Genomic DNA, 16,614 nt, shown 5'->3' on the forward strand with positions numbered 1-16,614 from the left:
ATTTCTGTGCGCTGCTCTGGTTCGCCAGAAGTGGCTTAGTCATGCTGGTCACATGACCCAGAAGCTGTCTGTGAAGAAATGCCAGCTCCCATGGCCTATAGACCGAGATGAGCGCCGGAACCCCAGAGTCGTCTGCAACTGGACCTAATAGTCGGGTACCTTTACCTTTACCTTTAGAGAGGAACAACAGTAAGCAATAGAAAGTGAACTCATACACAGAAGAAGACCCAGACAGATTTTTAAGAATGCTAAACATTGGAATATTTGGTGGGCCTAGAATCATAGAATCATTATTTATCCCTTTGTCAATATACTCTTCCAAATTAGGTCCATCACTTTCTAAGTAGGATCATATTCAATAATAGTGCTGGAGAAATTGTGCACTTTGATGGAAATGGAGAAATGGCGGCCAGTTTTGATGTTACCAATTGGATGATGTTTCCCAATGGCTCGGTGATGAGAGTAAAAGTTGGAAGGCTAGAACCTCAGGCTCCTCCAGGCAAAGAGTTGACAATTCATGATGACCAAATTGTCTGGCATCAAAGCTTTAATCAGGTGAGACGTATCTTTTGAAAACGTATTATTGCAGTCGAGCTTTAATTCTTTTAAAATCGCACAGAATCTCTTTATTTCATGAGCAAGGCCTCATCTCAAAGAGACTTCATCATCTTGATTGATATTTCATGAGGGCAGCAATGCCTTTCTGATGAACTGAATCATTGTTCTTATTAATCAAACTAATCAATTAATTAAATGTAAGGAATTAGTTTTGCATTTACCTCCTTATGAAGCCCTCTACAATGCACAAGTTCCATCATTCCTGACCACTGATTGGAGTTATAGCAGCATTTTGGCTACCTATGGCTTACAAGCAAACTGTAATCTCCCCTCAATCATCCAGCACTTGAGACTAACTACCTTTTGTAGGTCCATGGCTTGATGCAGAGCAAATTGAATGAGAGAGAAAAAGAAAGTGCAGTTTTCCGCCTTTCACTGATCTTTTTAATTCTGGCTGCTGTAATTACCGACAATTTTGGTGCATGGAGACAATGTACTTGGAGACCAATATCAGGTCATGTTATTTCTGTTTGCCAAAGCAGCTCTGACTCACACACCCCATTGTGTAGAATGGATGACTGGTCTTGCTAATAATCCTTCATGTTTCTGTACAGGTGCTGCCAGTTTCTATATGCAATGATAACTGCTATCCTGGCTATAGCAGGAAGAAGAAAGAGGGAGAGAGATTTTGCTGCTATGATTGTGCTCGGTGTCCGGAAGGAAAGATCTCACACCAGAAGGGTAGGAGGAGTAATCAATAAATTTTATAAAATACACAGGGAACAGAACATAAAACAACATAACCTAGAGTCGCAACCCTCCAAGCAGATCTTAATGGACTCATCAATTGAAATGGGAGGTTTCGTGTGTGTGTGTGTGTGTGTGTTTTGTGTGTGTGTGTGTGTGTGTGTGTGTGTGTGTGTCCCTAAGAAATGTAACACTTTAAAGATTATCAGTAAGTTTTTGAAATGGGTCTGGAATTGAATTAGAAGCTTCAAGAGAAGAGAAATATGTTCCTAATATTTACTTCTGAATAAGACATGAGCTGCTACATTTTGGAACAAGTGAAATTTCAAAATCTTCAAAGGAAACCCCAGGTGAAGTGCATTGCAGTAATGCACCCTCAATGTAATGAACACATCTATTGCCATAGCCAGATAAACCTTCTTTAGGAATGAGCACAGTTGGTGTACCAGCCCAAACTGGACAAACATACCACACCCCAGGCTACAATGTCCACCTGGATGTGAAAGATCAAAACTAGTACAAAGTTATAAGTAAGATTTAGCAAAGCTAAGCGTGTGATGATTGGTGCAATTTGCATAGACAGTGGGAACAACCAACTTGCATGGGTTTTCCTTTTTCATGTATAATATTCAGAACTGTGTGTATGGCTTGATGCCATCATTGAGACAGAAAGGGAATAGCAAATTTTTATTATCTCCAGTATTCCAAACTAATTTTGATTTGTTTATTCACATTTAGTAACCCTCATAGAAGACTTTCACCTAAAGCCTTCACTTCTGTGGCTTCCCCAATAATGGGAAGTAGGTAAATGGTGATTTAGCAGTAGATCACTATATTATTTTTAGGTACATTAGCAGGAATTTTTGAATCCGTTATTTAATAATGTCAATAGAAAGGCTTTTATTCTGAACTAGACTGTTAGGATTTCTAGACTCTCTTTATTAAGAAGCAGATTTGCATTTGAATGTAAAGTTGACCGTTCTCCATCTGTTTCTCTCTCCCACCCACAAAAAGCAGATCACTTTGCAAAATTTTCTCCAAACATTCTGCACCATATGTTGTGGTGGCTTCAATTTCCCCCACTCAGTGCTCTGGAATGATTCAAGTGGTAGAGACAAAATAATGCACAGGTTGCCAATGCAGCTGATGGCCACTTACAGCAGCAGCCAAAAAAACACATCCTTTTGGGCTGTTTATACAGGAAGGAAGGAAGATGCTCTGATATTGTTACTGCTAATGGGGATTTGAAGCCCAACACTGAGGGACTGGCATAAAATTTCTACTCCTGCTAGACAAATTTGGTGCAATCCTCTTCTCACTTCCCCATTACTCTGCTTGGTCATCCCAAGTATATGCAGTGCATCCCAGCAACTCACCAGTAAGGTGAGACAGCAAATTTTCTTCATCTGTGAGACATGATCTTATTGCACATGTGTTCTACTGAGATAAATGTCACTTAAGTCAATACATGATTAAATGTTCATATCCATTGTAAATGAATCAATGTATTCCATTATTTGCACTCATTCCACAAGCAGAATCAAGTCAGTGTGCTTCAGAAAGTTCATGGATGGTCCACCATCCAGGAACTGACCAGAACCAAACTATTACAATTTCAGAAGTCTAGCTGTGCAATGTGCCTTCACACCATGCTCTGGGATTAAAGGGCTCTCCAAAATAAAATACTATAGTAATAATAATAATAATAATAATAATAATAAGGCATGTGAAAAGTACTTTGGGGATTTTTAAAGTGCTCCACATACACTATCCCAATAACATCAATAACAATCTTGTAAATTACACATGAGAATTAAGACTAACAAAGAACAGCATTTCCAAGGGTCCTCTTCTATGTTCATGACTAGAGAAGAGGTCTGCATCACACAAAAACATTTAGCCATTACCAGATCTGCATGATCACCAAGCACTCTCACTTTCTCTTTGAAATTATGGGAATCCTTTCTCCTAGTGTTGGTCAAAGAAATGCAAGAACATTTAAAAGTTTGGAAGGTGTTGGTTAACATTTTAAAATACTTAAATATACTCCTTTTTCAGACATATACTCCTTTTTTCAGACATGGATGCCTGTGTCAGTTGTCCAGAAGACCAGTACCCCAACAGCAGCCAAATTGAATGCATTCCCAAGATTCTAGTCCACCTTTCTTATAAAGAAACGTTAGGGACCATTTTAGCTATCACAGCTATTTCTTTCTCCTTGATCACAAGTTTAGTACTTGGAACTTTTATGAAGCACAAAGACACTCCCATAGTCAAAGCCAACAATGAGACCCTTACCTGCATCCTCCTCATCTCTCTCCTCCTTTGTTTCCTCTGCTCCTTACTCTTCATTGGACAACCTGGGAAGATCATCTGCCTTTTTCGACAAATTACCTTTGGCATCATCTTTTCTGTGGCTCTTTCATCTGTGTTGGCAAAAACCATCACTGTGATTCTGGCATTCATGGCAACCAAACCAGGGACCAAGATGAGGAAATGGGTGGGGAAAGGACTTGCAAATTCTATTGTCCTTTCCTGCTCCTTTATTCAAGCAGGCATTTGTGCTCTTTGGTTATTTACATCCCCTCCATTCCCCGATAGAGACATGCACACAGTGCATGGAAAGATAATACTAGAATGTAATGATGGTTCAGCAATCATGTTCTACTGTGTCTTGGGCTACATAGGCATCCTGGCCATTGTCAGTTTGGTTGTGGCTTTCCTAGCCCGGAGGTTGCCAGACAGCTTCAATGAGGCCAAATTTATCACTTTCAGCATGTTGGTGTTTTGCAGTGTTTGGATAACCTTTCTTCCAACCTACTTGAGCACTAAAGGAAAATACATGGTGGCTGTGGAAATCTTCTCCATCCTGTCCTCCAGTGCTGGATTGCTTGGTTTCATATTTTTCCCTAAATGCTACATCATTGTACTGAGGCCAGAGCTGAATAACAGGGAGATACTAATAAGAAGAAAATAATAATAATAATAATAATAATAATATGAGAATGCTTATACAACTGGATAGCTCAGTTGGTTAGACCAAGGTTGCAAGTTCATTCCCCATATGGAAAACTACATATTCCTGCATTGCAGGTGGTTGAACTAGATGATCCTCACAGTCCCTTCCAACTCTACCATGCTATGATTCTATTACCTGGTTTTATCTGTGTTACCTAGAAATAGTGAGGGCAGGGATGTTATGAGAATTTATGCGTGAGTGCTTGCCTAGGCAAAAGTTGCTGCTCAAATTCTCAAGGGGTCCCTGTATCTTGATTCTTCTCCCTCACACACACTTTTGGCTTCAGCTCATCTGCAAGATGTCCTCCTCACCTTTGGCTAATTAGTAAGGCAAAAACAGTGTTCGGCGTAGTGTCACTATTGTCTTTTTTCCACTCAGCATCATGGGATTTGTAGTTCACCATGACATATCAATTGATAAGTCTTTTGCCTACACTTCATATGACCAAACAACATTGAGGCAAGCAACTGTTGGGCTTTGCATAAAATACCTGCACACCTTTTTTCTTTATTGAAACTCACCCAACCCCTAACTCAAATTGTGAACATGTTCTCCCAAAACATTTCCCACACACAACCCAGTTGCCTATTGCAGTTCTCTTTCCACTCTCTCAGTACATGTTTATGAATGGAGTGCATAGGGAACACCACTGATTTTGCTGCAACATTTTAAAGCATCTTTGAAGAGCTGCTACCCTATTGAGGAAAAGAGACACATCTGAAGTAAGTCCAAAAGACAGAAGGCTCATGAAAGTACAATAGGCATGTAGACGGAACAATGAAATGTTCTTGAAGGGAAGAAAAAGCAAGTGCAGAAACTCCATTGAAATATATAAGGCTTTTGCTGGCAAGAGGGGGCGGTTCAGAGCCCAAAGACCTCAGCTCTGACGTCACATCCCAAGAAGGCATTGCCAGCCTTCACACACTGAGCAAGTTTAGGCCCTGCAACAAAAAGGGATACGAGATGGATATTTCAGTGTAGCACCAGCAAGCAGTTCCCTGACAGGTCTAAGCTGCCTACACAGCAAACACAGTAAAAATGGCAGTAAAAATCACACTAAGAACAAAATAAATAAATAAACAATTTATGTTGCAAGCTAAATGACAAATTAAAATGCACAGACTGATTTCCTTCCTCCACTCTTCCTTGTCCTCCTTTGCCTTTGTATATCCATCACTATTGTCCTTATTCTTGTAAGCCGTTTGCCTCTCTCACACACAAACACTCTCTCTCACCTGTGCTCTCATGGAGCCATCCCATGGCTTTTGCCTCTAATAGCTGCCAGGCATCACTATGTTCTGCAAAGTGGACATGTAGCCAGAGAACGACAAGAACGGTTGTCCATGCAGTTTGGACCACCTGAGATTATGTGCAGGGAAGGGGGGAGGGAAACAGCAAGTGATTCTCATTCATCCTGTCAGGGACACCTCCAATGCCCGCCCCCATGGGGACCCCCACCTTGGATGGATCCAAGAATGATTTCCATCTTCAAGGGCCCATCCAGGTGAAGACACAGAAGAGCATTTGAGCTTTCCAAATGTCCTACCTGAGTAGGCATTTCCCCCAGAATCTCTGCTTCACTCAGACCTACCCTGTTTCTCCTAAAATAAGACATAGCCATAAAATAAGCCATAGCAGGATTTCTATGCATTTGCGAAATATAAGCCGTTCCCCAAAAATAAGCCATACCCCGAAAATAAGCCATAGTGACGTGGTACCTCCCATTAAAACAGCCTGGAGAGGCGTGGCTATGCAGCGTACCGATGTGACATGGTTAAAATAAGACATCCCCTGAAAATAAGCCATACTGTGTTTTGTTGGGTGAAAAAAATATATAAGACGGTGTCTTATTTTAGGAGAAACACGGTAGTATGCTGAGCAGGTTGGCATCAAGGGACCAGGAACCATCAGCATTCTGCAGGGAGACTAGCCTCAAGAGAAGTGATTCATTTGCTGTTGGGGAAATAAAGAAAAACATTGTACACCTTGCAATCATTTCGTTTATTCTTCCTCTATCTCCAAAATGTTTTGCAAGTCCACGAAAACAAAGAAAGGTCACAATCTGTGGAACTCAGGAAATAATGTATGAAAGTGTCCAGCATTGTTTACGACACCATCCTGGAACCATATGATACATGTTGTGGGAACCTTTGGGAAGCCTTGAATGCTGGGCCCTTAGCAGAAGAGGGATTCAGTACCACATGATTGCAAATAGAATAATTACCCCACTGCCAACTCCCAACGTCTGGGCATGCTAGCCAAGCTCTCAGCAAAATACTCTCACATTTGGAAGGTTCACACTTATATTCATAACAGCATTGATCACTTTGGAGCACATCAGCCCACATAGAGCCTAGAAAGAGACAGAGCACAAGTAATACTGAAGTTGATGTTTTCTACCATATCCCAGGCACAAGACAAAGAGAGCAGGGGTCAGCAACCTTTTTCAGCCATGGGCTGGTCCACTGTCCCTCAGACCTTGTGGGGGGACGGACTATATTTTTTTGGGGGGGTGAACGAATTCCTATGCCCCACAAAAAACCCAGAGATGCATTTGAATAAAAGCACACTTTCTACTCATGTAAAAACACCAGGCAGGCCCCAAAAATAACCCAGAGATGCATTTTGAATAAAAGGGAGAGGGAGCTGCATGCTATGCATTAGGTGATATTTATGTGGTTTTTAACAGTGGTTGCTTTTAGAATATTGTAAGCATTTCTGAATTTTGTTTTTAAATTGTGAGTATGTTTGCCACCCTGAGCTGCTTTTGGGGGGGGGGGAGGTAGGATTTAAATTCAATCAAAAATTTATTCAATAATTTATATATTGATTGATGGTTAATTCCACTGTGCTGAAGTTGTTTGTTGACTGTGAGTGCATAAATTGTTGCTTCTTGCAAGTGGCAGCAAGTGGCCTAGAGAATGTTTTGTTATTGAATGACCTATAAGTGCAGTAAATACATTTTTAAACAATGGTTTAAAACTCTTAATTCAAAGGGGTTGGAGACATGCCATGCATGGCCTTCAGCATCCCAGAACCTCCATCCCCCCCTCCCCCGCAACCTCCCACACTACCTTGAGCCCTCTCACCTGTTCCTTCTCCGTGATCTGGGCCTCAATTTTTGTCTCACCCATTCGGCCCTCAAAGGCGTAGACAGCAGCATCAGCATCCAAGGCAAAGACAAATTCAACCTCCACAGGGATCTTCTCCTCATTCTTGTAATGAAGTTCAGACACAACATCCGCCACGAAGCCTTTGGTCACCACAGCTACTGAGATTCTTTGCAAGGGCACTGAGGCACGGAAACAGGAAACAGCTTAGAAAGATGTATACATTTAAGTACATTACAAAGCAGACAGACATCCATGGCAAAAACCTACAAATCCTTGCTGGAAAGGTTGTCAGAACCAGTGTTTTTTCTGGGGGGGGGGGGAACCAGGGGTACGCATACCCCTAAACATTTTGTGAATCTTTGTACTTTTTTCCATTTACTGTATTTATTTCCCCCGATTTGAACTATAAAACGGTGGTTTTCTTGAGTCAAAATGAGAGTACCCCTAAACATTACCTGTATTTTAGGAAGAAGAAGAAGAAAAAGCACTGGTCAGAAGACAAATGTTTCTAATTGTTTCTGAAAAGTGCAGCTAGGGGGTGCATGTCACCAGGGCCGGATTTAGGTCTGATGAGGCCCTAAGCTACTGAAGGTAATGGGGCCCGTTATATCTCCTGCTGTCTTTTGTCAACAACAAATTGTCACTGTTTTTTGTGTTGAATATATGCTATATGATAATTTATGGACCTGATAGGTATCTAAAGCCATTTGCACATAAAAAATATGGATTTTATCAAAGTATTTGTTGAACTGAAATCTTGCTGTATGTAGGTTTTATTTTATTTGTTTTTTATCTTATATTTTGGAAATGTACATCCAGGTTTTTTCCCCTTTAATTTTTTTGGGGGCCCCCAAGAGAGTGGGGCCCTAAGCTATAGCTTGTTTAGCTTATACGTAAATCTGGCACTCAGTGGCGTAGGAAGGGTGGGGCACAGGTCGCCCCGGGTTCCAGGGGAGGGGGGTGACACTCCCCAGCCACACACACACCCGCCGCCTGGCACTCCGTCCGTGATTCTTTATGGACGGACGGGGCAGCCCCACGAGCCGCCGCTCGCTTGACTGCTCGCGGCGGGAGCAGCAGCGCTGGCCCGGATGCACTATGCATGCCCGGAAATTCTGGGCATGCGTAGTGCAGCCGACATGCGTCGTGACACCCCGCCCCCAGGGGGGTGCCTCCATTCTGCCGCCCCAGGCAGCAGAGAGGCTTCCTCTGCCACTGCCGGCACTGCATGTCACATCTGCACAGGAATGCCATTACACATAATAGGAGTAGCCACACCAAAAGCCCTTCTCCCAGTTACTGTGAAGTGGGAGTCTGAGATCTTTGGAACTTAAAGAAGAAGCTCTCCCACAGACTGCAGTGACCTACTGGAAAAATATGAGATAATGAGGTCTCTCAAGGAACCTGGTCCTGAGCAGGCTATTTATTTGAATATTTATAATCCACACTTTCATAAAATACATCAAGCCAGCTTACACAAAAAAATTATAAAATCAGTGTATAGAAATCTCTAAAGCATAATTAAAAATATCAGTAAGACAATAGTAGATACCATCTGGTTAAAAAGAAAAACTAAGCCTCCTAAGTCACAATATACATCAGTAGACTTAGTTTGGTCATAATCGAATATACACTTCCAGAGTTAACAATAAATACATTACTTCTGGTAAATGAGCTACTATAGACACTAGAGGGCTGTAAAAAAAATTGTGTCCTGAGTTTTTTAGACTTGTCTACCCATGTACTATCTGAAGCCCAAGCCGTGCATTGGTTGCCAGATGTGAAGTTTTTTCAGCTGTCATACCGCATTACATAAGCCAATAACCACACACTTATGTATGCACACACACATCGGAAACACTGCCCCAACCTACCTTTTTGAGGACATGCTAGTCTTCTGTTGGGCATTTTTGGTGGTGGAGGCCTTTCACTCCATGCATCTTCATCCATCTGTTTGGGGAAGAGACCGCACCTGTGAAGAGCCAAATAAAGCAGCATGCTTTGCAAGATGGATTGACCTTACTTTGCTGATTGACATAAATGGGGGCCTCTCTCTGCTTATAAACATGGCAGAGTGTTTCTCCCACACAGGAACAGGAACAACACCCAAATTAATTAATTTCCTAGGGCAGGCCTAGCAAAAATATGTTCAATATGTACACAAAACACATACAATTCATAGAGAGTGTGCAAGGCAGCTTCCATTAAACAGCAAGCCTCCCTGTGATATCATAAAATCATAGAATCGTAGAATTGGAAGAGTCATCAGTCAAGCATGGATGGTCATGTCATACCCTACAACATTTCTCCAATGAAAATAGGGACATCCGATTCAACAATAACAATTTTATTACATATTTATACCCTGCCCATATGACTAGGCTGCCCCAGCCACTCTGGGTGGATTCCAACATATATCAAAACATAATAAAACTATACAGGGCTGTCTTCAGATGTCTTCTAAAGGTTGTATTGTTATTTACCTTTTTGGCTCAGGGGTCGAATAACTCCATAGCTTCCAACATTTTTCCAATGAAAATAAGAACATCCTAAAGAAAAGTGGGATCAAATCGGAAACCGAGAAGGCTTCTGTAAATCCGGGACTGTCTCTGGAAAACAGGGGCGGAAGGTCTATCATGTGCAGCAATGTGGGGGGGGGGTGAGACTAGCAGGCCCCCTCTCCCTCCTCAAGTCAAGCCCTCAATGTATTGTTTTGAATGGATAAGTTAGAGCCATATACTTTTGCACATTTAATCACCAGTCTTTCCAGAGAGGAGGGAGAGGGAGAGAGCAGCTCGATCACAGGAAGAGTTAAAATGGTCTGACTGAGCACCAGTCTCCATGGCTCAAGGGATTCTTACTAAACATTCAGGAATTTCTAAGGGATGCCCAGGCAATAGGAGGAGGTAAGGACTTCTGCTTCTTTCCATCAGTCCTATAATAATGGCTGGAGAAGGGCTTTGCCTCAGTGGCAGAGCATCTGCTTTATACACAGAAGGACCCAGATTTAATCCCCAGCTTCTGTATGTAGGGCTGGAGAAGACGCCTAGCCTGAAACTCTGGAGAGCTGCTGACAGCCAGTGTAGACAATACAGAGCTAGATGGATCAGTGGCCTCACTCAGTTTATAAGGCAGGTTTCCACACTGGCACAAGAAAGCAGTAACAGGATGAAGGTTCTTGCTGCAATGGAGGGTAAGGCACATTTCTGAGGCCCTTCCAGAGAAACTCAGAATGCAATAGTTTTGGAGACCAAGTCTAGGTCGGGGGTTGCGTTTCTCAAGAGAACAAGCTTTGCATGATGAAGAGAATGGGGCAGTGGAGCTACATATGCAGAGGATGAGACGGTCTAGACTCTAGACTGCCATGAAGATTGTTTAGTACAACATCAATGGGAAGGACTCAGAATTCAAAGGGACTCCATGCAGGGGAATGGTTATACTCACAGCGAGGCAGAGAATCTAGTCACCTGAGGCTCCAAAGCTCTCCCTGCAACTGGACTCCAGGGATGTTGCACACTCTTTGATGCTACAGTGCTTCCTTTTTTTCCCCCTGTGACGCCATTAGCATCAGCACTGCAGCCAGTCCTGTCATCCCCACCCCAGTCTGGGAATGCCTGCCAAATGCACGCATATAGTTCGGTCACAGTCTGCTTTCCAGGACTGTGTAATGGAGTAATGACTGCGGCAATGTTCCAATGTCATCTGGGAAATTGCTCCCTCTCCTGGCAAACCAGCAGCTCATCACAAAAACTAAAATCCACAAAGCCCACCCTGAGCAGAGGAAGGTTTGGATGGGCAAAGAAAGGAAGGGGTCTAGCAGGACTGAGCTGCATTTGCAGCATTTGAAAAGAGTGCGAAGTACATCTCTATGTCTCCTAGGTTTCCCATTTTTCTAATCTTAAACTCAGTCCCCAAAAGTTCCACATCAGCTTGTGGAATAAAATTCACCAGCATTTTAGAGCAAATGCCTCCTATTTTACTTCCTGGGTGTGTGTGTGTGTGTGTGTGTGTGTGTGTGTGAGAGAGAGAGAGAGAGAGAGAGAGAGAGAGAGAGAGAGAGAGAGAGAGAGAGTAGGGGCAATCAGGATTAAAATGCAGGCTAGCACTCTGATATTGGCCGTGCTGTCTGGGTGTTGGGGAAAACTTGCCTGTGTGAGCAGCACTGATTCCAGAAAAAGTTCCTGTCTGGAAGTGGTGTGTAACATTCCAAACAAGAGTTCTGAACAGCCAAACATTGTTTTGAATAGTTGATTATGTTTTTTAAAAAAAGAATATGAAAGTTAAGGCTGAGGCAGGCAGATGACTGACATTTCTCTTCAGCCAGGCATTTGGCTGACTGACATTCTATGGCCTTTAAAATATGTTTGTGAGAGTGGGATTATTGGTTTTTTTATTCTTGCTTTTGTTTTATTATAGGTCATTGTGTTCTCATTTTGTATTTTTGTGTTGTGATTTCTGGATGAAGGGCTGTATACAAATTTTAATAATAATAATGCTGCCTGCTTTCCAGATTAAGGATACATTTGATGAGCTTGCAGCATTAAGACCCAAACAGCTCTCCCTCCCTCATTCGGTTTTGACGCAGGGGGGAAACACAAAGCCTCGGACTCTTTGCATAAAGAGCAAGTCAAGCTTCCATGTCTTCCCAGTCCCAGATAAGACCAGGCTGGACCCTGGCCTGCTGTTCTCCTTCCACTCAGGATGACATCACCTCCAGCCAGGGATTAGGCAGAGGCCTGCCCCCATCTTTGGGAAGCATCTCGAGCTCATAGTTGCTATGACAACACACCTGTGCTTGGCCAGGTCTTTTCAGTAATGCAAGGAGATGCTTAACAGACTTGGCTCAGGCAATTAATCTAACAAAGAGAACCAATTTGACTGTTTCCAGCAGTTCCTTCTCTCCTAGAGAATCCCACCCTGCAGATTCTGAAGTCTCTCAGCTTCAGATTGTTGCCTTCCATGTGTTGAAAAGTGACAGAAACACCAATGGCGAGGGGCAGATCTAATGTGTTTGGTCCCCATTGCCCCCTCTCATGTGTTGGAGTTAACAAATGCTTGAACGTGATTACAATGGTCAATGCTGCCATGTGGAAAACAAGTTACAGTGAACTCCATGTGTGTCCATATCATATTTACTGCCATGATCAAACTGTTTCTCTTTCACACATACGCTCATAATGGTCAGGTAGAAAAAGGGACAAACAAAATGGTTATTTGTGGGGAGAGGGGGTTAGATAGGGCAGATGCAGTGATGTGTGAATTTGCCTTCTTTATTCAAGCCACAGAATTCAGATTGCTTTTAACACATGGAGTCAGAGAGCACTAAGTTCATCCATTGCCCTCACCATGTAAGTGAAATAAAGGAAAATGAGTGAAACACCCAAGCTCAAACGCTTTGATTAAAACTTTCTAATCTGTATTGAGAAGCAGCCCAAAACTCTGGTCTAACTTTGTGAGTGGCGTCTACTGTAACTTGTGTTTACCTGAATGCCATTCTTGCCATTTAGTGTCGGTTCCCAAAGGGGCTCCTCCCCAAAGCAGAAACCAAGCCAAGATCCTGCAATTAGGCTTAATTGTCAGAGGCAGCAGTGGCGACAGGCTCAATTAAAAGCTGTTGTCAGGTGCACAAACTAAGTTTGGAATGAACTTTGCCAAATAGCTGATTATCAGGTACGACAACTCTCCAGTCCCTTAGACACAGCTGCTGCCTCTCAGCCATCTCCGTTTAATAATACCAACAAGCAAATGACACAGCTGGTGTCAGAAGGGAAACACAGAAGCATTCAAGGCAGAGGAGGGGGGAGTTTCAAACTTTTTCTAGTGTGGGTGACTTCTCATGGTATACTCTGTATTCAGAACTGCAGACAAAAAAATACTGCTACACATTAACCTGGTGCAATTGTAGAAAGCAAAACTAAATAAAGGCCTTCATAGTGTGAATGAATGTTTGGGCCTGTTTGGCATTACAAATCAATTGAAACAGCAAGTGCTTTAAGTCTAATCCACATACACACATAAAACCCCTCAGCTTCCACTTGTGTCATGTGGGTGACACACGTTTTAGACATGCATCATTTTGCAACACAGCAATTCAGTTTTACAAGCAAACCGGAGGTTAAACTAACCCCTTTCCAGCCCCAGAAGTAGTGTGGGGAGCATTCATACAACACACCTACTCACTGCAGCCAACACACAAATATGTCACGACACACAGTTTGGAAAGCTCTGTGCTATAGCATGAATTGGGAAGTCTTCAGTGCAGCTCTCACTCCAGCTAGAGGGTTAGCAAATGTCAAATCGAATGCGTACATGGGCCAAGATTGACCTCGCTTGGAATTTAGAGGAGTGCACTGTGAAATAGCAGCGGTAGCATCCTCTGAGTGGTAGTGCTATACTTGTCAGGATAGCACCCTCTGTGTGGTAGTGCTATACTTGTCAGGATAGGGGTTGGGTGAGGTGAGGTGGCAGCAAGGTCAGTCCAGCAGCTCCAAATTGGTGGCAGTGGCTCTGCAGGCGCGCATGCTCCTGTGGGGCTTCCACCTCCAACCTGAAGCTCTCCCAACCTCACCACTTCTACATCCCTTTTTGGACTAAGGAGCATAGCACCGCAGCCACAAAGAGGCCACTAGTGCTGCCCACCTGCTATGAGCTATTGCTGCTATGAAGGTTGCTACAGATTTGGCATCACCATTATACTAAAGCTGCCATCCTATACACACTTACCTGGGAGTAAGTTCTAGAACTATGCAATAAGATTTCCCACCGCCACTTCTGCTTATTACAACAGCACAGCAGACTGCATAAAGCTAGTTATGGTCGTAATTGTCAAATATTCTACATTTCGTATGGAATCATATGCACTCTCGCTCGCTCGCTCTTTCTTGCAACCTAGCCTACTTTTCAGTGCCAGTCGCTGTTCCCATGTTACAGAGGCCGAACAGATCTCCACTAGTGTCACCAGTCCTGTGCTGTGGAGATTCAGCAAACATCCTCACTTTTTATTCTCAGGCATCTCTCCAAGACCTTTTAATATAGACAGGTTTATGTAACTGTTAATGTGTGGGTTTTTTATATTTAAAAAATCAGCTACTCATTTTTTTATTTTTTATTTATTAAAAGATTTTCTTGGTTTACAAAGTGTGTGTAATGTCTCTCATATTTTTCCATATCAGCTACTCATTTTAATGGTCTTTTTTACCATTTTATGATGTTTTCCATTTTATTGTATACCGGTATATTGTTGCCCACTACCATGATATATTTATGAACTGGTGATATTATAAATACTTTTCTAAATAAATAAATATATTGCTTCCTTCTCACAGCCTCCAAACTTCCCTCCCATCTATAATACACCCGCAATCCTCTTTCACCATATACAGTAGTTTATTAATCATATCTTGACTCAGTCTCTCCATGTATCTATTTATTATATGAATATATTTGTGTTCCACCCTTCTTCACCCATGGAGCTCAGTACATAAGAATTATCTTTTCTTCTTCTTCTTTTTTTACTTCTGTGTGAGGGCAGTTAGGCCCAGAGACAAAAGAGATGTGCTTGCCTTGATAAACATTCTACATTTATTGCACATAAACCCCAGAGTCGTCCGCAACTGGGCTTAATGGTCAGGGGTCCCTTTACCTTTAAGCTGACAAAACTTGGGAGGCTGTCTGATGTGGGAGGTAGTATTAGAATTTGGCTATTGGAGTTGCTAAGCTGTTATATTTGTAAATTAACGTAAGAATTACAATATTCAAATAAGCTTCCAGTGACTCCTTTCCTAAAGGAACCAAATGTAAGCATCATGCCCCTGGAATTTCTCAGCACTCAGATAATAGCATTGAGCATAACAATAAACTTTTTTTAAAAAAATAAATAAAGGTCTTACATTGCATTTCCTCTGGAAAGACCAACTATAACCATGGGACAATTCCAAAAGAAGCCCTGTTTCACCCACATGCAATCTAATATTCTTTCTTTTGAAGCCTCTCGATACTGTTTGTGGTTATATATATATATATATATATATATATATATATAATTATTATATAATAATTATTATTAATATATTTATTATATATATATTAAAAAGCAGGGAGGGGACAGGCTGTGTATACCCAGGTAGGTCTTCTTAGTGAGCAAAATTCCAAACAGAGAGACAGCTCAAGTTACTACATCCCATTGAGGAAAATTCTCCCTTCGTCCCCTGTAGCCTATACCTGTCTGTTCCCTCAGTACTGGCAAAAGGCTTGTTTTCTACTGCCACCACCAAATGGAGTTAAATACCTCTGACTGTGAAGTTTTGAATGCTTTAATTTATTTATTGCCCGGGTATTTTTTTCACAATTGTATAATAGGCAAACATCTACCTCCTTAAACTCCCAGTGAGATAACAGTAGGGGTTGTGAATTATGCCCCCCACCCCCTCCAAAGGAAAACCCTCCTCACACTTTTCACCCCTTTAAGATGCATAGCAGCAACAGACATTTTCAGATTGCAGAGACCAAAAATCACACCAGTTTAAGTTGTCTTTAAAAGTGCTTTTTATTATGTGGATATATCAAAAACCTGACAGATGATTAAGAAAATTATTTTATACACATCAGATTAAGTGGTTTTACAAATTGAAGCCCCAAAGTCAAGCTGTGCAGGAGATTATTATGTAAAGCAAAAGAAAAAAGAAGAAAAAATCAGTGTACAATTCCATACCCACTTAGCCCCATTTATCTTAATGGGATTTACCTCTGTAAACAGATATACTATATATATAGGATATGTATATATAGGATTCTGCTTCAATATTTATGCACATGTCTTTAGATTAAGGCTCAGCCAAAAAATATCTGGGTTGAAACTGGGGTTGGGGGGAAAAGAAAAGTTGCCTTGAAACCAGCCCCCAGCCAAAGATTTCCCCCACTTGCCACATGGCCCAAGGGGAAAACATAAGTCATTGTCATGTATTTCCATTCCAATATAATCTGGGGGGGGGGGGCAAGAGGGAAAAATTATGGCTGCCAGCCATACAGAAGGGCATTGCAACAAACAGTGCATTTTTTCAGGGGGTACTCTAGTGTGTGCAGTACTGCCACCTCTCTCTCTCTCTCTTTCTTTCTTTCTTTCTTTCTTTCTTTCTTTCTTTCTTTCTTTCTTTCTTTCTTTCTTTCTCTTTCTTTTTT

General features: G+C 41.9%; 1 protein-coding gene across 1 annotated transcript; it reads left to right on the top strand.

Moving 5' to 3' along the window:
- The first annotated feature begins 3,380 nt into the window (after positions 1-3,380).
- Positions 3,381-4,282, top strand: LOC117059369 (vomeronasal type-2 receptor 26-like). The gene has a single exon (XM_033171043.1). The coding sequence runs from the start codon at positions 3,386-3,388 to the stop codon at positions 4,280-4,282; it is 897 nt and encodes a 298-aa protein (XP_033026934.1). The 5' UTR covers positions 3,381-3,385.
- The last annotated feature ends 12,332 nt before the right edge of the window (positions 4,283-16,614 follow it).

The sequence above is a fragment of the Lacerta agilis genome, chromosome 14 (assembly GCF_009819535.1).
Source record: "Lacerta agilis isolate rLacAgi1 chromosome 14, rLacAgi1.pri, whole genome shotgun sequence".
Lineage (NCBI taxonomy): Eukaryota > Metazoa > Chordata > Lepidosauria > Squamata > Lacertidae > Lacerta > Lacerta agilis.

What these genes read in the sequence shown, in the direction of transcription:
- LOC117059369 (XM_033171043.1), top strand. Translation starts at nt 3,386, where the DNA reads ATGGATGCCTGTGTCAGTTGTCCAGAAGACCAGTACCCCAACAGCAGC.